Source organism: Colletotrichum navitas, assembly GCF_030913465.1.
Source record: "Colletotrichum navitas strain CBS 125086 chromosome Unknown LY79scaffold_91, whole genome shotgun sequence".
NCBI lineage: Eukaryota > Fungi > Ascomycota > Sordariomycetes > Glomerellales > Glomerellaceae > Colletotrichum > Colletotrichum navitas.
Genome location: NW_026850637.1, coordinates 128,048 through 148,302, shown reverse-complemented (window position 1 = coordinate 148,302; position 20,255 = coordinate 128,048). Strand labels below are relative to the sequence as shown.

Below are 20,255 nucleotides of genomic sequence, written 5' to 3'. Positions count from 1 at the left end.
CCACCAAGACCTGAGCCGGGTGCGCCGAGGACACACCCAGAAGTTCCTTCTGATCTCGTGCGGAGCTTTCGGCGATCGATGGGTCAGAACGTCTGTTGAGTGTCGAGCGCCACGAACAGGCCCGGGGCGACAGATACGCAGCTTTCGTTGCTAACCGATGGCTTGGGAGACTAGGACGGAGGCTCTGCCCAATAGTGGTAAATAGCGGCAGAGTCAGACTAGAGTGGCCACCCACACCGGTACGCTCATGCGGAGGCTTAAGCATGTGGCGATTCCGGATGGCTACCCACGCCTCTAACTTCATCTGCATCTCCTTCGTGCTCCACTGAGACGGTCTGGTGTCACTGACGATGGTACCTGGAAAATGTATCGCTGGCGTTAATATTACCGATGTCGTTTTCACCAAGCATCTGGACACCATGTCAATCCTGTTGGAATGCTCGCCCACTCCTCCACGTCGCAGCTCGAACATACTCGACCAGAGACGATGCCATTCTGGCCCCTCGTTCCGGCGCCGCCACCAAAGGTATCCCTACAGTATTCCTCGTTCTTTCCAAGCCATCTCCTTGGTTTTGTTGCCTCGCGTCTTGGTCAGAACATCAGCTAACGCCACCATTCAGAACCGCAGTTTATCGCCTCCCAAAAGATGTGAGCCGGTCTTCCGTTCGGGTCGGCCGCCTCTTTACGCCAACCAAGGTGCTCCAACAGCACAGGGTCCCGATCATCCTCGTCGTTCATTCAGCAGCCAATGCCGTTCTGTCTCTCTCCTGTCGTTATCGCGGCAGATGTGGTCTACAAAACGACGCATCTGGCGGGCGTGGAGTCTGCGGTCCAACAGAAGCCGGCCCTTGATTGGCATGCTCGTCTTTTCGGCTGTGGTACTCTCGCGTGCGTGACGTTTAGCGACATAAAAGATGCTAATTGGAGAATAGGAAGCTAGGAAATTGATGTGTCAGGGTGATTATGCGGATAGGCAGGGTCCACTAACTCACTTGGTCTGTGGCGGTGCGTAACGTTGAGGTGATGCAGCATGCTTGCTTCTCCATCACGGGTCGTCGTGATGCTGCTTCAGGCTGCTGTGATGGAGATGGATCAAAAAAAGGCGCGCGTGCTGTCCTTCGACCATGTAAGGCTCGTTGACGTGGCTGATGGCGATCTCTGGCGTTTGCTGTCCAGGTGGTGGACAAAAAGGGTCGGATTGACCGCAAGTCAGCAACTCGCCAAGAGTCGTATCAGTGCTTTGGACGAGATGCTAGCCGATATGGCGGAGAACCCAATCGAACTGTCCGGTGTGATTGACCTCAGTTTAAAGCTAGATGATCGCCTCCCGAGGTTCACAAGATGGTAGCAAACACCGTAGGGATGGATGAGGGCCACATGGACAGGCTGCTCCAGGCCGAGGCCCAAAGGGCTGGGCAAACCAACGGCCATGTACGGCTCTTGCCGGAACGTGGGCGTCCGGCGACAGCAACAACAATAACGACAACCACGACGACGGCCAATAGGTACCTAGGGAGGTGGATGAGTATTTCAGCCGCAGAGGCGATGTTGATTCAAGTCAGCTTTCCTGTCCTGTTCTTGTTTCTCTCCCGTGACTTCCCTGTTTGGTGTTTGTTTCCTTGAGGAAAGTCCTGCTCCACATTCGGACGTGGCCGTTACTAAGTGTGGGTAGTTGACACCTGAAAAGAGTGATCAGACAAGCTGATATTGCCCCCCCCTGTCAACCCGAGAGTACCGTGCACACTGGTCTATGCAGAGTCCAGCAGACAGTGGATTCAGGTGATAACACAACTATCTTAGAGGCAAAAGGGATAGTCTTGGCCCATCCCGACCCGGAGCACAGCATAGGAAGCAGGGTGGGTTAGTACTATTCCAACCCTCCCCGGCGGAGCCGTTTTGGAATTAAAAAAATCTAAGAAAACTGGATTTGAACTGGATTTGAACCTGCAGCCTTTAGGATATGAGATTTATTGCTGTTATTGCTGGTATCGTGCACAGTACTCTCGGGTTGACAGGGGGGGGACAATATCAGCTTGTCTGATCACTCACCTGAAAATCCGGTGTCAATTATCAGATTGTGGTGTGAAATAAGTGGGGTGGTCGGTGGCTGTGCTCTGGCTCCACCGCGCCATGGATCGATCAACTTGTGTTGGGTTCGACACGCGCCGCCCCCCACCTGCCGCCTTTGGCCACCAGGGCCAAAGTCATTGGTGCGTTAACATTCCGCTGCCACTCGCGGATCCACTGCTGATGGGTGATGCGTCGAACCCTGTAAAGCCACTCACTCTCGCAGGCGATGACACAGTCTACGATGGGATACTGCAGTATCGAGGCTGCCGAGTTGTCTTTTTCCGAGGGCAGTGGCGTAGAAGGGTGCGAGGTGGTGGGCGAAGAGGACGGCGAGAGGTCTTGGAGAGGAGTTGGATAAGTTTTTCCGGCCAGGTCATGCCGCCGTAATTACTAGTAGTGAATGGAATGAGTGTCAGTGAATCAATGATGTGGGCGTCACACTCCGGAAGAAGAACACTACACTCACTTCACTATGCGAATTCATAAATTCTTGTTCGGCTCGGGTCAAGAGTGTGCTGAGTCATCTAAATGTGTAGATCTGGTGACGAGCTCCACGATGTGATCATAAAATATATTATCCAATGTTGGGATGCATCGGTAGCGAGCGATTATGGCGGCTCACCAGATAGATAAAGAGGCGTGGATTGACAGGAAAGGGCATGTCGCCGGAGTCCTGTCGTGACCTTGTGAAGCGCTTCCTGTAAACCGGTTGTACGATTTAGCAACATTTCTTGTTGGAAATCATCAGCAGCAGGCTTGGAAATGATTGGGGTCCGCCAACACTAGGTGGAACTGTTGCTACTACATACCCACCGTTCAAGATTAGCGCTTGTTACCGTTGCACGTCCAGTCGGGGGCGGCCTTGCAGGCTCGCGAGGAGAGACGGGCCAAGGCTCAGATAGCATATGCTTAAACCAAATAGCTCAGCCCTACGGGAGGGCTAGGTTCCTAACGATAGGGGACACAACCCAAGGATAGCAGCCTTCTATCGACAGCGACGGGGAATCAAGGTTAGGAAAGGGCGGGTCTGCTGATGTAGGCGTTTGCGTGTGTTAGCGATGAGACCATCAAATGACAAGAGAGTTTGTCAAAGTACGATGTACATTGAGGTAATTGCCATCACAGCCACCCTCAGACTTTCAAGGCTCAAAGGCCTGAGGCGGTACTTGTTCAGCAACCCTAAGGGCAGCAGCCGCTAGTAGCTATTGCTGCAGAAAGATGGTTTACTGATAGACCATCTGGAATTACTTGTTGGCCAATGGCCTGCGAAACTGGGGGGGGAAGACATCACCACGCCTAGAAAGCTGTCCTACTATGAAAAGCTGCCATCATTTCAGCTGAACGTTCGTTCTACTCACTGCGACTGCTGCCGCCTTGCCGGCTGTTCACTCCATGCTGTTGAGTCGCTAATTATTAGTTCGCCGTCGTCTATCACCAATAACCAGCTAGCTCCTATGTTCCAACCTCCCTGCCTGCAGACCAGTACCCGCGCGATCAACCAACCAACTGACTTTTAGGTGTAATGGTAGTGGCAGCTTTTCTAGGTGCGGATAAATCCCAGGGTCGCGAGGGAGCAGATAATCGATCTTGTTTCTCCAATGCAAAGGTAATTAACCTACCGTAGGGCGGGTCCTGTGCTGTTATGTACTTGTACGTATCTGCCTAGGCACGTACCTGTCACATCCCACTACCTAGGTACCTACGGATACACTCACTACCAGGTACTAGAGGACGTACCTGTGGAAATTGGTCCGTGTAGATGGTCACAGCCAGCCAGCCACTAAGCCACTTCAGCGCCTCAACCTACTCGGCCCGCTCTACTCCGTAAGGATACCTCTACCAGGTACGTAGTATGTACATGACAGCGGACCATCCATCTCAATTTCTAGCTAAATCGACCGACCGAGCGACCGACAGACTGGCTGACCGAGTGCCACGATCCTGGCATCCTCTGCGAAACATTCCACACGTAACACAGTCCCTCCTGGCAGCCGTTCCGGATCTAACAGGATAAATGGGCTCTGGGAGCTGCTGACCTAGAAGGGCGGCAGCGACGTGAAGAGACGCGGCGGGTACGTGAATGAAGGCAAGCAGAGCGAAGAAGCAATGACCAGAACGAGCAGGCGATGAACAACAGTCACGAGCAACAAACGTAGGTTTCAGGAATTGTCTCTCTAGAGGTTGAGATCTCGAGAAGGTTGCCCTTCTCGAGGTCATGGGTTATATACCCCGTCAGCTGGTGGAGGCCTTGGTGACTAATGCTCCCACCAGTGCTAACGGCTCGTGACAGTCTACCCGCGCCACGTACAGCGCAATAGAGCAAGACTTTTTCTAGTTACTGCCTATAGCTCTAGGAATTTCTACTCTAAGTGAATTTAGTGACCTAGCATGTTGCAGATAATTATCACAAGCTTGATTCTTGCGTTGGCGCGCGGGGTAATTAATTGAAAGCGAGGTGAAGTGGATGGACTGTCGCATTCTGTGATGCACTATCACCTTTGGATGGCGGGGGTGGCACAGGCATTAGCCACCTGAGGAGGTGGTGTTTGTGGTGGTGCTAGTGTGGCGGTGGTTAAGTGGGGTTAATAGAGGTTGTGTTTGTGCTATTGTAGAGGGAGGTGCTGTTGTGGAGGTGCTGTTGTGGAGGTGCTGTTGTGGAGGTACGTAATGTAGTTCCTAGGCGCGTGGTACCTACGGGCCTCAGAAAAGTACGTACCATACAGAGTACGGAGTTTTCACTTACGGACACACTGCCTTCTTATCTCTTACCTCTTGTCTCTTGCCTCTTTCTGTTGTCTCCTGCCTCTCTGGGTGGGTATTTCGTAAACGTAGCGCCCGTAAGGCAGGCCCTGCCTCCTTCTCTCCATTCCACGTAAGTACTGCTGCAAGTGCTTGGCCCAGGTGGGGAGGAGGCTGAGGAACGGCGTTTACAGTCCTGGTATACGGCGTTTATAGGCCTTGAGGGCGTTTACGCGCCCCACTATTTGTGAGTGAGGAAGGTGCGTACAGGCGCGTGCCACCTGGGTGAGAATAGTGACAATGACGTAAAGGAAAACCTCTCTCCATCCCTCGGCCCCGCCGCTGCCGCCAATCATTGACCGCCACACACACACACACACACACATACATTGTATATGCACAAACACACCCTCAGGACCATCACCCAGAGCCCAACACGCCAAGTTTTGAGGGCTGCTGCTACAATATCTTTTACGACTATGCACTTCGGTTCACTTCAGCCTGCTTACGCGCGACGTGCGATGCTCCGCTCTTCGTTCTCGGAGGCTTGGCGGGCGAACGGAAGACGGTAGGTCCAGGTAGGAAGTGCGGATACATCCATGACAATACCCACCTACCTAGGTGCCTTGTCTACATTTCAATCGACAAAATACCTATACGTGGGAGACGAGGTCATCGCTATCTCTTGGTCCCATTCCCCCAGCAAGGCTCCGCCACGTTCAACCCGTACGCACCGCACCCGCACCCGCAACCGCATCCGTCTGCACCACTGCCTACCCGCGGGCATTCGACGCGCCATTCTTCGGTATGCAGCTGGCCGAGGCAAACATAGTCGACCCCATGTATCGATGCCTGCTGGAGGGCGCGTATCGCACATTTGAGAATGGTAAGCCAGCCAACCAACCACAAGCTCAACCTGTCTTATCTGAGCGCACGCCACAGCAAGAACAAGAAGCCCCACGGGACTGACAAGATGGCAGCCGGAATACCAATGGCTCAGGTGGCCGGGTCCAAGACATCAGTCTACTGCGCCAACTTTGCACGAGACCAGGAGACCATTGTCCCTCGCGACCCCGAGTACCAGTCCCAGTACCAATCCACGGCTACCGGCTACGCGCTGCTGTCCAACCGCATCAGCCACTTCTGCCATCTCAAGGGGCCCTCCCTGACGCCCGAGGCCATCGGCATCGTTTTGGACAACTCCAACTTTTTGTCAAAGGATGGCCGCTGCTTTAGTTTTGATCACCGCGCTAACGGCTACGGTCGTGGTGAGGGTTTCGGTTTTGTTTTGATTAAGAAGCTGACTGATGCTATCCGCGATGGCGACTGCATCCGTGCCGTCATCTGTGGCACGGGAACCAACCAGGACGGCCAGACGCCCAGCATCACACAGCCCGGGCCGGACGCCCAGTGCGCCCTGATCAGGGACACGTACGAGCGCGCCGGGCTGGGCTTCGAGCAGACCCAGTTCATGGAGGCCCACGGCACCGGCACGTTGGTCGCTGACCCGATCGAGGCCGGCGCGATCGGGGAGACGTTCAGGCCGTCCAGGAAGGAGCCGTTGTACATTGGCTCGGTCAAGTTCAACATCGGACACCTGGAGGACGCCACTGGTCTTGCGGGCTTGATCAAGATCGTGCTGGCGCTGGAGAAGGGCGTCATCCCTCCCAACGCCGATTTCGAGAAGGTGAACCCGGCCCTGGATCTCGATGGCTTGAAGCTGAGGATCCCCACCAAGGCGGTGCCGTGACCTGCCGAGGGTCTGAGGCGGGCGTCGGACAGCTCCTTTGGCTACGGTGGCTCGAACGCGCACGCCACCCTGGATGATGCGTACAACTTTCTTAAGGCGAGGGGGTTGGACGGCATTCACAACGCGGTTGACAATTGCCGGGAGCACCACCATCTCGGGAACGGTCACTTCAATGGGAATGGCCATGCCAACGGCAACGTCACGCCAACGGCCACTCCAATGAGTCCTGGGCCATCATCCCCTTCTCCGCCCAGGATGAAGACGGCCCTACGCGCCAAACCCAAGCCCTCCCGGCCCACCTCTCCTCCGATATCATCACCACCGCCGACGACGACAAGACCTTCCTCCGAGGCCTCTGCCACACCCTCTTCGTGCGCCGCTCCGTGCTCAAATGGCCCTCCGCCGCAGTCGTCAGTTCCGTTACCGACGCCTCCGCTAACCTCATCTCCGCCGCCTCCAAGGCCCTCTTCACCCTCCCCTCCAAGACCCCCGTGCTCAGCTACGTCTTCACCGGCCAAGGCGCCTAGTACGCCAAGATGGGCCTGGGCCTGTACGAGCACTACCCCGTCTTCCGCTCGTCCATCGAGCAGTGTGACGTCTTCCTGTTCAAGGAACTGGGCTGCCCCTGGTCCGTGGTCGAGGAGCTGGAGCGCGACGCAGACTCCTCCTCCAACATCAACCTGCCGCTCTACTCGCAGCCCCTGTGCACCGACATCCAGGTCGCGCTGGTCGACCTGCTCAAGTCCTGGGACCTGGCCCCCGCGTCCGTCATCGGCCACTTCTCCGGTGAGATTGCAGCCGCGTACTCGGCCGGCGCCATCACGCGCGACTCGGCCTGGCGCATCGCCTACCAGCGCGGGGTTGTTTCCGAGAATCTGGTCGTCGCCTCGACCGCCGCGCCCAGAACCATGATGTCAGTGGGCCTGGGCGAGGAGGACGTCGCCGCGTACCTGGAGGGCACCGACGTAACGGTGGCCTGCGTTTAACTCCCCCATCAACGTCACAGTATCGGGCCCCGCCAAGTCCATCGAGGAGCTGTACGCGCGCCTCTCTTCCCACTTGCGACTCAATCGTTGCTTTTTCCGTCAGCTGGAACGCGACGGGGAAGGTTGTTTTGACATGCCGTTTCCAGGGAGTGGCCCGCTTCCAAAGTCCACCCATTTACAAGACAACGAACATCGAGTACTTGGTAGACTGGAACAACAGCCCCAACACTGGCGAACAATACCTCTCTACTGAGGAAAGTCGAGTGTTCGTCCTCGTTATGGATTGAGTGTCTCTGACACTATTTATCAGGTCCTTAGCAAGGACGTCACATCAAAGGCGATTGTCGACTGTGAGCTTCCGCCAGCGTTTCCCCTGGCTTCATCGACGAACCTACCTGTGGCCTCTTTGGTCTTTTCGGTCTTCACCTTTATGCTCTTGCTCAAATCCATCCGAGAGCATCAGGATCGGTCGATGATAGCGCACCGGCTACTTGGACGAGGCGAGACAGCTCATTGCCACAGCCGTCAAGCCCACGTGTCAAGCCCACACGTCAAGCTTCCCGACTCGCCAGCGAGCTCGGCGCTCCGTTGGACGAGATGAAGGATCACAAAAACGAGCACCTGCTTCTCGAGCTTGCCAATGCCACATTTGGCACCCTGAACAACAGTAACCGCAGTACTGTCCCCATGCTCGATGGATCAATTGTGACTGAGGTGGCGAAGCCCAAGCTCAAGGTCCCGGCAACCAGAAGAGCCAGAGCCACCAGATCAACGACCCCCCCGCCTCGGAACATCCAGACCCACGAGAAGGGCGGCAGCTCCAAAGACCAAAGCTGCTGCGCCATCCATCCCAGGACGAGGTGGTAGCCACTAGTAATATGGCATCTGACTTGAAGGCATCTATGCTGTTGTACAAGGCGCTCGTTCGCGTTGGTCAAGGGGACTGGGTCTACGCCGAAGCTCTCACTTCCGTTGACTTTCATGCTGCTTGTCGGAGGAATTGATGCAGTCGGGGTCGCGACTGTTGACAAGGTACCCGGCGACTGGACGGGGGAGCTTTCTGTGTTAATGATTGGGGCTGGTGATGACTCCATGGCCCAAGCTGAGAGACGGTGGACCAGTGCATGTTGACGTAAAAAGAGAGAATATGTAATAATTAAGCGGTGTTTTCGCCTCTTTTAGCATTATTCATTTGCGTAACTTTTCTCGTGGTATTTGACCCCCAAGGGGATAATCTCGCGCATCTACTTTGGGCCATAATCCCACCAAACTCGGCTGAAGTGTGTCCTCATGGGATTTCTGTCAAGACACGCGCGCGTCTCTGCGGGACTTTTGACGTCGGCGAGTGTCGACGTGGGGCGGGGTACATACAGCATGGTGAGCCCACAGGCCTCCACAGGGCCTGAGCGCACGGGCCATATGGTACTTTCCAGCGCCAAAAGCCGGTGTACATGGCTTCTAGGTAACCGGGTAAGCTTACGTCAGGAAAAGCCATTTGACAAAAACATGGCCCATTAAATCCCTTGATGGAGGAGTGGTGGTGGCATCTTGTACGCCTTCATCGTGGCGACAGCAAATGCATTTCTTCCCGCAAGAACATATGTCAAGGGCAGAAATTTCATATCAATGTCATTTGTAAGAAAGACGGCAGGGAATAAATTACTGATACGCAATCGGCAAGCTGGTGGTGGTGGCTAGATGAGGAGAAGGGGGGGGAAGGGGGGGGGGTGCACCATGTTGAAACTTGTGCTGTTGTGTTATCCTCCGGAGGTGCTGTTGTGGTGTGTTATCGTTATCGGTGATGGATACAGAGGCTGTCGCTGGACGCGGTGGTACTTTTCAGTGCCAAAAGTACCATGTAATACTTTTTTACTACCTAGGTACTCTGCAGCCTGACGCCAAGCACCGCCACCACCTAATGGTTTTGTTTACTTTGCGTCCAGACACGAGACACCCATCCATTACCATGTCTTCTCCATCCATGTGTATCCCGACCTTCAACAACGCCCTCTCGCCACCAGAAAAAAAACTTCAACGCAGACCGCAGCAGCATCAGGCATCAATAATTCCCTCGTCTGTTCTCTGAACCTTGGCCATGGCCCGGACTGTGGCGGCCACCCTCGGTGCGATGTTGGCTTCAAAGAGCCTGACGAGATCCTTCTTGGTTCTGGCTGTGGCATAGGCGACCTCGTGGGTTGCCAAGACATTTCGCAGCTTCGGCACCGTGAGGGAGGCGGGGTTGAAGTCCGGCTGCAGGTAGGATACGTCGTCGGTCTGGTTGGGTATGTTGGGGAGAGGCCTGTCGGTTGCGGGCTCACCCCGGCCAACGGTGTCAGCGACAGCATCATCCATGGGTTGACCATGGTCAGCCGAGAGCCTCGAGAGCTGCGTGGTGACAGCAGCAGCCAAGTCGACATCGGGGGCTTCCCTCATCTTAAGATGGTCTTCTTTCGCGAGACGGAGAAGCTGTGCCTTGCGCGCTTTGGCTGGTACGCAGAGGGAGGACGACTGCAGGTGTTGCCGAAGCTGGTCGACGGTCATCGTATCAAGGTCTTTAATTATAACTGGCTGGGTTACTCGGGGTGGGGTTTCTGATTGTCCTTGCATAGAGGCCTGATGTAGATGGACGCCGTGATGGGATGTTGAAGGTTTGGCTGTGGTAGCTGGCTCGATGGGACTGTGTGCCTGATGGAAGGATGCTCGAAATGTCGCTCGAATTGAACTCGGTCCGTTGACGCACTGTGGGTGTTCTGGTAGCACAAGTCTGGTCAGCGAAGGTGGTAGTGGAGGAGGGGGATGAGTGCATGCATCAAGCGAGACCTGAGCCAGTGGCACTCGGATGAGGAATGCAAGAGGTTGTCAGAGACACGGTTGTGAAGCGGTGCAAGCCAAAAAAAGACTTGTAGTAAATTGAACATTATCATCATGTGCAAAGATGAAGTTGAGCCGGTGCCTGAGGTCATATGTATGTACCCAGGTACCTCAGGAACCCGAGGCATCATACTCACCTACCTTAGGTAGGTAGGGACCTACCAGTTCTCGCAGTTCCATGCCTCTCAGGGATTCCCGATTGTCTTCTTAGTGGAAGCTTCCTTTGCAGATACGCACGAACAAACACACAATCCACAAACAAAGTTCAAGTCTGGTTCTCAGTAAACACCTTCGCTCCCCTTGGCCACTTCAAAGATTGATACTGCTTCCTGACCTCCTCGTGTGCACAGCCTTTGCTCCCTCCCAAGGAAAGAAGAAAACAAAAGGAACAAACATCCGCCGTTCGAACAGTAACTTGAATCAATCCGAAATCGACGTCCCAAACCTCGACCCGAACAATCATGGCGAACACAACAGACGCCTACTAACTACTATAAGTCCCTACTATAGTCTCTACTAGACTCTTATGTAGACGCACAGCTACCTTCCTTTAAGTCTAACCCTGAGATAATTGTACTTATATCTATCTCAGATTCTATAATATAGTATTAGGTACCTAAATAAGGCATAAGAACTTATAAGTATAGCTATTAAACCCTTACTCTAAGCTTTTTAGCTTACCTACTTACTTAGTGTCTTATTAGTAGCTGTAAAGGATTATAGAAAACAAGCACCTAGGTGCTTCTTAAGCTAGCTAAGGCTACGCTTAGTAAACTAGATAATAGGAACTATAGTACTATTACTAGTGTTAGTGTTATATATAAGGTAAACTACTTTACCTATACTCTAAGAATAATTACTAATAACTATTACGTTAGTATTTCTTACTAGGATATAGAGAGTTACTAGAAGTATAAAATATTAGACTATAGCCTAGCTTATATACCTAAGAGTAGTTAACTTATTTAATTACTATATTATAACCTAATAAGTTACTAGTAATATTACCTTACTACATAAGGGATATATAGGTAGTAATAAGCCTTTATATATTAGTAAGGAAAATAACTCCCTTAGAATAAAAGAACTATAGTATTAGTTATATAACTAAATAAGTAAGATAAGAGATAAGAAGTAAGCGCTTAGTAGATGCTAAAATAAGCACTTATTCTACTTATAAATAAGTGCTTATTATAAAGGTAAAATAAGTACTTATCTAGTAAAAGAAAAAAGGTACTAGGACTTACATATAGGATAAACTTAAATATACTTAAAGATAGACTTCTATAGCTCTTTAGTAATTAACTTATAATATATTATTTAAATACTTTTTAGTATTTAACTATAGTAATTTATTAATTAAAAGCTATATAAGTTATCTTTATAAGTTTTAACTATATAACTAATTACTAAGTAATTAGTAGACTAGTAAGCTAATAATACTATTACTAAGTATAAACTTTAGTTATACTATTAGTAAAAACCTTACTATTAAATTACTAACTATAATACTTTAATCACTTTTATTAAGTAAGTTAACCTTAATATTTATCTAGTAGTACTATATAATATTTATATTAAATACCTATATATTATCTAAAAAAAAACACCTTAACTAGCTTAAGTAGCTAGAACTTAGCCTAAAAGCTAGTATTAACTAAAGATAGTATTAACTAAAGATAGTATTATAGTTAACTTAACTTTACTTAGTATTTATAAGGGGTTAGTACTACCTTCCAACAGGTGTATAGTAACTTAATATAATTAATCTAGACTAAGGAGGGAAGGTTATTTACAGTAGTATATATATTATACGCATAAGGTTAAATAAGAGGCTGCACCCACCTCCTAATATCCTGCCGCTAATAAGCTACATTTCCACGGGCCACCACCGACACATATCCACACTCTCCGATAACCAGTAAGGGAAGGGGCAAATGCTGGCATAAACCGTTTTCCGCCAGAGCCACTAGCAAAGTCAGTTTAACTCAATACTTTGAGTTCTAGCTAACTAGAGGCTATAGATTTACTTAGACCTACGGGCGGCCTCGAGGCTAGGAAAAGTCTGCCTGATAAGTGGGCTATCGTACCGCATGTGATCCGCGTTGACTTACTTGATAGGGCGGTTGTAAGTGATATCTATCGCGGGCAGTAGTTGCGAATAGCTTCAATTGACGGCGACGCGTGGGTGGGTGGATACGCTAGCCATTAGGTGTAGACGTGCCCACCAGAGATTTGGTGGGCTGGCCAGCGAAAGTCCGGGACCGGAGTCTGGGTAGGAGCCCAGCCACATTTGGCGGCAGGATATTGGGAGGTGGGTGCAGCCTACCGTCGCCCCAGATAAGACGATGTGGTCGACTGACCTGGCTTAAAACCTGGTCTGGCAAGGCACGGCCCGACCCCTGCAGCACCTCCCTTCTTTTGCTTCCTCTCTCGCGGATGCAAGCGACTACTCTGTAGAGAGGGATTCATTTGCTTTTGCATCATGATCCCGCAGGTCAGGACTAGACAGATGACGTTCCACTACCGGTGTTGCTTATCGTTGGGCGCGTGAGGTTAGTTAAGCTACTGCTGCTATAGTGCCTACCTAGCCTGGCCCATTTTGACTTGGGCAGGTTTGGGACAAAACCGCCCGATTTTTTGGGCGACTTTTGCCACACACATACATCTATCTGTAGAAGGGGATTCAGTATGCGGTCTATTAGTAGGCTTGCTGTTAGTAGATGACACGGGCGGGGATCTTATTCAAAGTGTCAAAGGATTATGTCACCTTATCTACGACCCACCCGTTTACGGGCGTATAGCTGCGAGTGCGCTTGCGCCCGGTCCTGCACAAGCGCAAATCGAGACAACTAAAGAGGCGGACGTATCCTAGTCCGAGGGGCGGGTGTGCGCTCTCGTTGTTTCCTCTTCGTCCTCCTCTCGTTATCTCTCATGCGAGCCTTGACGGTACGCGATCTTGGCACGCTGGCGACGACGACGCGGATGCACCTGGCCAGGACTGGGGTAGCGGTTATCAGGCCAGAGTTTCGCCCCGCAAAGTGGGGGCCTTATAACCGCTACCCCAGGCCTGCCTGCCAGGCTGCAGTGTACGGCCGCAGCACTGCGGGCCGACGCCTGACCACCACCCGTCGGGGGAGATAACGAGAGAGGCAAACAAAAAGGAAAGAGGAGGGAACCTGAGAGGAATTCGTATCAGTGGCTAGGCCATGCGTGCGAGGTATAAGTATCTAGATCGACCACGCCGCTGGGGATGAGGGACGATGGAGGAAGCGCGAGCAGGCGACCCAAGAAAGGCCCACTCGGCATCAGCAGCGTAATCATTCTCACGCATCGTTATTACCTTGTGCTGCTGGCGACAAGGGAATCCTGCACACCCTACCTTTCCTTACGTAATCTACCACCCCCCGTTCGCGTTCTAGCACTGGTAGCGAATCGCCAGATCCTAGCTAGCCTGACGACATGCTCCCCCCTTTCGACCACACCAACCATATCACCGACTTTGGCTTCGGCCCCGGGGATCCCGCGCACGGCGATACCGGCCCGTGGCCACAGGACCCAATCGCCAGGCTACGGCAATATGCTAGCTCGGCAGAGGCCTGGGAGGCGACGCATCCCTCTCACCGCGGCTGCTTCATCGGCCACGCCTGTCAAGTAACGGGGGAGGCGTCCTGCCCCCGCGCCAACTACCTCACCCAGTTCCACCATGCCTATGGGACGTGCTGCCAATGGAGCCCGGGCCATATCTACTGCGGCGGTCCGACCTCGGCAGCGGAGAGGCACTTGTTCCCTAGCTGTGCCGACTGCGGCGTCCTCGTTGAGATCTGGGACCTCATCCTCATCAACCGCCGGCTTCTGGTGGACGAGAAGTAGGTGCAAACGCCGGAGGACTACAAGCTGGTACAGGATAGTCTTCGCGGCTACATCAGGGCTTACCGAATGCGTAGGGCTACGCACGCCGCGGCGGTACGCGCTAGGGCTGACGATGCGTTTGAGGCGCAGCTTAGGTGTGTGGAGGAGGGCATCGAGACGCCTACGCGCACGGCGCTGATGGGCAAGGTTGCTACGCTTGTTATGGGCGCTCTGACACCGTCTTGTTGGTGGACGCGATAGGGGCCCCTATTGTGGCCATGGAAATGGGCTCATTTTTGGATACTACATAACCGTTGTGTGCTGAAATAGCGCGACTGAAAATGTAGACGTCATCTAAGCAAGCCCTCCAGCAGCGGCAAAGGCAGCTTAAGCTCAAAGTGTGGGCTACGCACAGGGCTTTGTGGGAAAGCTACTGGATGCTGCTGACGTTGTATATACCTTGTTTGAGGGACTAATAGATAAAGTCCTCCCTCTCTGTCTTGGGTGCTTCTGAAGGTGAAGGTAGAACATGCCATGTTTCTTGCTAGACGACGGCTGCGTCTGCAATATCTCATGCTGCTATGGCTTGAGGCTTCAGTCTGTGATAACGGAGTATGCTTGTATCCTCCTGAAAATCCAGCTTCATGCCCTCTAATCCACACCTAGGCCACGCCGCACCAATCGATGGCCCGCGCAGCCTATGCCGCCTCTTCCTATTCCTAGGCCTCGCTTAGACTTGATGGCCTCCATCCTCAAGCACCTCTTGCGCCGCCCTAACAAATCTAGCAAGCTTCGGGTCTACGGGTTCGGATCTGGCGTCGCCGGCGGCAGCAGCAGAAGCAAGGGGCGGAATGCCGCGGAAGCTGGCATCGGCCGCGGCGACAGCGGCACAGAGGGAAACGAGCAGCTTGCGCCGCTTGGCTGCCTTTTTTGCGTCGGCTTCGGTCTTTAGTAATGCGGCTGCGACCTTTGCTAGGGCGGACGTGGCGTTTCTTATGTCGGTTTGGGATGGTGCCATACCAACGTCCTGCTCGTCATGGTCGTCTGGGTGACTTTTGACGTCGTGTTTGGCAACCGAATAATCTAGGACGGCTTTTAGAACAGGCGAGGCCGGGTGGTTTTGAGGCATATCAACGTTAGTCGTGGTAATACCGCGTAGGCCAACTATAGCTGGTAAGTACAAGAAAACATGGAAATGGTGTTGCGGCATGATCGTACCTTGAAGCGCCTGTGGCTGTTGGCGACGTGGAAGTCGAGTTTACGCGGCCACGGCTGGGGGTAGGGTCTAACGTGTAGACGGCTTCGCAGACGTACGTGGGAGCGTGACACCAAGTGCGGGGACTGGCACCTTGGTCCGTTGTGTAGGTAGGCAGCTTTGTTGTTTTTTTGTCGGGTCAGAAGGGGCAGTGTAGCGTTTCAAGTTTGAATTTGGTAGATGAAAAAGAAGTCATCACAAGTTCTCGGCTTGCTTGGCGAATGGGTGTTGAGGGGAGGCAATTGACTGACTCTGCGATGGATGATGGATGGCTGGTTTGGTTTGGTTTCTGTTGGTTTGGCTGGAGGAGGAAAGTCGAACAAGTGAGCAAAACAGAATCTCATCTTATCGTCTGATTACGTCATTTCTGGACCGATAAGCCATATACATTTATTTGCATCCGACCTGTAGTTGGTGACTCCTGGCTTTGGAAACCTCTGCCTTGTGATGCCCCCCCGGTGGTACCTATGCATCCAGGCACCTACCTACGTACCCATGCGTACCTAGGTACCTAGCTTGGTAGGTAGGTAGGTAGGTAGGTAGGTAGGTAGGGAGGGAGGGAGGGAGGGGATTATGTGCAAATGTACAAGTATGCAAAGCAGCAAGCTTTCCACCGCTTCAAGAGACTAAACAAGTGTGCCTGACCCCAAAGAAGCTGCTCCCTCTCTGTTGCGTTTGCCTTGGGCGTCGTAATGGTTCTGGTTGGCCGGTATTCATGTAATGACAATGGTGTATCTGCATTTGCCTCTCTTCACGTAATGGGCCATGAACGACTCCTGCCCGCCCATTCATTCAGTCAATTGCATCGGCCATGCGGGCATCCCGGCCGGATTGCGACGAAAAGTTTGTCATTCCAGAGTAATAATACCATCTCGAACACAAACACTGGAACGAAGCTTACTAGCCACCACAGCATCCTATGATGGCCTTGATATTCATCCGAGATAGAAATTAACGTCTTGCTTACTTACTTAAGTAATTAAGTTAGAAGCCTTGCATGTCTACCGGTATTCTTACGTAAGCCCCGGCTTGTCCATCTTTTGGCGTCTCTCGATCCGATGCGACGCGATGCATCTCACCCACAATCCGTCATGTAAGCCGATGCGCCGACAACCCCAAAATGCAACAACGATAAAATCTGAACCTGACTGACACAATGATTCCATCTGCTACGCTTGCGCGCTGCAACGGGCTTTTGCACCTTGACAATGTATGTATACTAACGAGATGGATGCTGCATGCGAAAGTCCTGGTGGAGTGCTTAGGCATCTAGGTACTTCGGTCTACCAGCACCTCCACAACAGCACCTCCATGACAGCAGAACAGCGCAACAGAACCTACAAAACATAGCTACCAAGACTCACACCCTTAGGACATAGTACAACATTTGGCTCCTGAATGCTGGTGGCACATACAGTGTCAAGACATGGTAAGAGAACATGACACATCACAGAGGCATTAATAGTGATTTAGCAGAGCCATGACAGCAGGATACCTCAGTCACCGCGCGCCTCAACAGAAGCGCCCCAATTCTTATTAGTGATTAAAATGAAAAGAGGAAGAAGAAGAAGAAGAAGAAGAAGAAGTAATAGTAGTAGAAGAAGTAGAAGAAGAAGAAAAAAATCACTCTTTCTGGTTGCCTTTGAAAGTCGACACCGCCGAAACAACAATCTCGGCCGAAGCCCGCATCCCCTTGCAGATGGTTGGAAAAATACCACGCTTCTTGGGCTTGGGGAGGGCAAGGATGGCCTGGGCCATGCGGAGCCAGACCTCCATGTCGTCGTCATCGTCGTCGCCGCCTTCGTCTTCGTCAGACCACTGCTGTTGCCGCTGCTTGTGCTGGTGCTGGTGCTGATACTGCTGCTGCTGCTGCTGCTGCTGCTGCTGGTGGTACTGCTGCGGTGTCTCCTAGACAACCGAAGACGAAAAGCCCGCAGAGGCCGATAGTGGTGGTGGTGTTGGTGGGGTCGATGGCCGGCCGTAGAGCTCGTCCGAGGTGGACTCGCGCGACGGGCTCTGGGCCTCTTCCAAATCGAGCTGCCGGCCGCCGAGGTCGGGGTTAGGGTCACGGCCGGTCTCCGGTTCGGGAGAGGCGGCGGCGGTCTCGGAGGCGCGGGCGGGGGCGAGAATGGGGGAGCTCGGCGCCGGGGGTCCGAGGCAGGGGCGCTTGGACGCGCGGGGGGGTTGGTAGGCGGCGTCGTCGTCGGGAAGGGCCCGGCGCTTCTTCGCGGGGCAGGGTGGCGGGGGCATGAGCTCAGCAGCGGGGGCCGGGGCCGGGGCCGGGGCCGGGGCCGGCGTGGGAGTCCGCGAGCCTACGGGCGTCGCGCGGCGGCTAGCAGAGCCGGGATCCTCACCAGGACGGAGATCTATAACAGTGGACGGACGCCTGTTAGCTACAAGACTCTACACATATAATGACACAAGAGTTACGTAAGGCTTTTGGGTGCGTGTGGATTACAAAAGGAACGGGATATAATAGGTGTATGTGTAGTAACAAGTGGGAAAGACTAATAAGTAAGCAAGCACTTACTCCGAAAAGCTACCTCAACGTCCACCGGCAGCAGCTCAGGCGGCTCGGTGGGGTCGGCCAGGAAGATGCGGTCGAGGGCGGCGGCGTTGACGGCAGCAAGGACGGCGTGGTGGTCGCGGCGCTTGGCGGGGTCCCTGGCCCTGAGTAAGGAGTTGAGGTTCTTGACGGCGTTCCAGGAGGAGAGGACGGCCGAGCCAAGCAAAAAGAAGAGCATCTCGTCCTGGCGCTCTCCCATATTAGCTAGGAGGGAGGCGAAGCGGCGACGGGCCTCTGGCGGCGAGCGGCGCTCGTTGGCGGCTTCTTGATGGAACACAACCTTGGCGGCGGTCTCGACCTCGTCCTGGGAGAGCTGGGACTTGAGGAAGAAGGGCCAAATGTAGGTGTCAGGGTTGGCCTGGTCGGCGCGGGCGCGGGCGTGGGCGTGGGCGCGCACGTGTCCCCACCAGTTACGGCGGAGGGTGTTGTAGACGCCGCGGACGTCGTGGGGTCCAATGGGGGCGTTGGAGTATATAGAGGCGATTTGCCGCAGCTGGGAGAGTAGCTCCTTGACGTCGGGCTCGGCCTCGACGCGCTGGCGGGAAGACATTGCGTGTGTGCGGGCGGGCGGGCGGGAAAGCTGGACAGACAGACAGACAGACAGACAGACAGACAGACAGACAGACAGACAGACAGACACGGAAGAGCTTTGAACACGGCAAAAATGAAGAAGAAAAAGACGGAAAAGCCGACGACGGTCAACAAACTACGGCTCGCGAGAGGAAGAAGAAGAAGACGAGTTGATGCACGTCAAGGGCAGGTATACTACACTAATATGCATAACGCAACTCAGGGTTGGCCGCACCTTCGTGTGCACCTTCGTGTGCACCCCGGGGCTGGGCCTAAGGAGGTGCAGCCGGCACTGCTATCATGCACGGCATACTTTGGGGCAGGAGGAGGCGGACGCGAGAGACTGGGCCTGGCGATAGTTGAACTTGGTCCCAATATTTCTTTCCGTGGCAATGAGTGATGGTCGACGGATGGCTGAATCAGTCACGGCAGGTCATCTGGTGCAGACGACAAGTCGCACGACATGCAAAAACAAGATGCGGACATGGCCATGTAAATCACATGAAGCGTGGTGCCAATAGATGATGTGAAGGAGACGTGCGGCATAATTAATACGCAGGCATAGATGGATATGCGTATATATGAATGGAATGGCGTGATAGTGCAAATGAATAATAGGTTACTAGCACCTCGATGGCTTCGTCCATTGGCATGCAGTTATGAAGTGAAGGTATAGGTCGAGATGGATCTTTTGTACATGATGCCTTTGAAAGGTGCGAGGGTGAGAGGTGAGGGTGCGTGTGTGGGTGCAGCACCCCGATCGAGGTGCGGCTGACATAATCTCACCGAGGTAGACACCCCAGCCAGATTAGGTGGGGAGGTACCTACCTACATGTCTCGCTGGTTGTTGTAAGGCTGGTGCGCCTGGCTGTTCGTGTGCCGTTGCCGCTGGGCGAGGGCTGAAAGACGAGCGCTGAGTGCAGTCGCAGCAACCGGAGGGTTGAGACGTAGAGTAGTTGTGGCAATTCCTGAAACTCCTCCACGGCACGGTGCCTCTCCCCGAAATAGAGGTAAAGGCCGAGATCGGAGAGCGCGGGGAAAAGGCCTATATGCCTAGCCAGCTTCGCCGACCAGTTGTTAATGGCTTCTGCGGGGCCGAGGTCGTCGGCGTTGAAAAGCGTTCTGATCAGCATGGACGCGTAGCTTATTCTCTCCGGCCGCGGCTTGGGCATGATCAGGCTTGGGAGTGGGCCCATCTGTTGACCGAGCCGGAAGGCCCCTAGGAGCCGCATGGTGTCCCATTCGCCGATCCTTTGACCGTGCGAGGGGTGGAAAAAGGCATCGATTAGAAGGATTGGATAAATATTCTCTCGAAAGGACTTCACCTGGCCGTACCATCCCATTCTGTAGTCTCGCGGTACACGTCCCCATTCGCGGATGCCTTCAGGAAAGGGGGGATGGGGAGGCCTGACATCTGAGAATACGCTGGGGACCAACCCGTATTTTTATTTAGAGGTAGATATCAAGCAACCTTGATTCTTGCTAGCGACGATAGCTCTCTGGCGAAACGGCGTGCTTAAGACAGAGCTCAACGGCCTTGACGGCCTTGCTTAGGGCGTGGTGATGATAGCCATGCGGTTGGACGGGCTTTGCTCC

The 20,255-nt window shown here is 53.3% G+C and overlaps 6 protein-coding genes across 6 annotated transcripts; 3 read left to right on the top strand and 3 right to left on the bottom strand.

The window, feature by feature from the left end:
• The first annotated feature begins 5,768 nt into the window (after positions 1-5,768).
• LY79DRAFT_697535 (thiolase-like protein) lies at positions 5,769-6,725 on the top strand. The gene has a single exon (XM_060564857.1). It carries the CDS (start codon positions 5,783-5,785, stop codon positions 6,557-6,559), a length of 777 nt encoding a protein of 258 aa, XP_060409127.1. The 5' UTR covers positions 5,769-5,782; the 3' UTR covers positions 6,560-6,725.
• Positions 6,726-7,095: 370 nt separating this feature from the next.
• On the top strand, positions 7,096-7,545 carry LY79DRAFT_525676 (acyl transferase/acyl hydrolase/lysophospholipase; the record flags this gene model as incomplete). The annotated part of the gene is made up of 1 exon (XM_060555760.1): positions 7,096-7,545. The coding sequence occupies one exon, from the start codon at positions 7,096-7,098 to the stop codon at positions 7,543-7,545; it is 450 nt and encodes a 149-aa protein (XP_060409126.1).
• A 2,052-nt stretch (positions 7,546-9,597) lies between these two features.
• On the bottom strand, positions 9,598-9,897 carry LY79DRAFT_525680 (uncharacterized protein; the record flags this gene model as incomplete). The annotated part of the gene is made up of 1 exon (XM_060555761.1): positions 9,598-9,897. The coding sequence occupies one exon, from the start codon at positions 9,895-9,897 to the stop codon at positions 9,598-9,600; it is 300 nt and encodes a 99-aa protein (XP_060409125.1).
• A 3,981-nt stretch (positions 9,898-13,878) lies between these two features.
• Positions 13,879-14,529, top strand: LY79DRAFT_525681 (uncharacterized protein; the record flags this gene model as incomplete). Its single annotated transcript, XM_060555762.1, is given in 2 exon segments — positions 13,879-14,274; positions 14,290-14,529. The coding sequence occupies 2 exon segments, from the start codon at positions 13,879-13,881 to the stop codon at positions 14,527-14,529; spliced, it is 636 nt and encodes a 211-aa protein (XP_060409124.1).
• Positions 14,530-14,998: 469 nt separating this feature from the next.
• On the bottom strand, positions 14,999-16,020 carry LY79DRAFT_662764 (uncharacterized protein; the record flags this gene model as incomplete). Its single annotated transcript, XM_060562823.1, has 3 exons — positions 14,999-15,320; positions 15,487-15,616; positions 16,017-16,020. The coding sequence occupies 3 exons, from the start codon at positions 16,018-16,020 to the stop codon at positions 14,999-15,001; spliced, it is 456 nt and encodes a 151-aa protein (XP_060409123.1).
• Positions 16,021-17,146: 1,126 nt separating this feature from the next.
• LY79DRAFT_673598 (uncharacterized protein) lies at positions 17,147-18,639 on the bottom strand (the record flags this gene model as incomplete). Its single annotated transcript, XM_060564197.1, has 3 exons — positions 17,147-17,416; positions 17,441-17,889; positions 18,054-18,639. 3 exons carry the CDS (start codon positions 18,637-18,639, stop codon positions 17,147-17,149), a joined length of 1,305 nt encoding a protein of 434 aa, XP_060409122.1.
• Between the last annotated feature and the right edge of the window lie 1,616 nt (positions 18,640-20,255).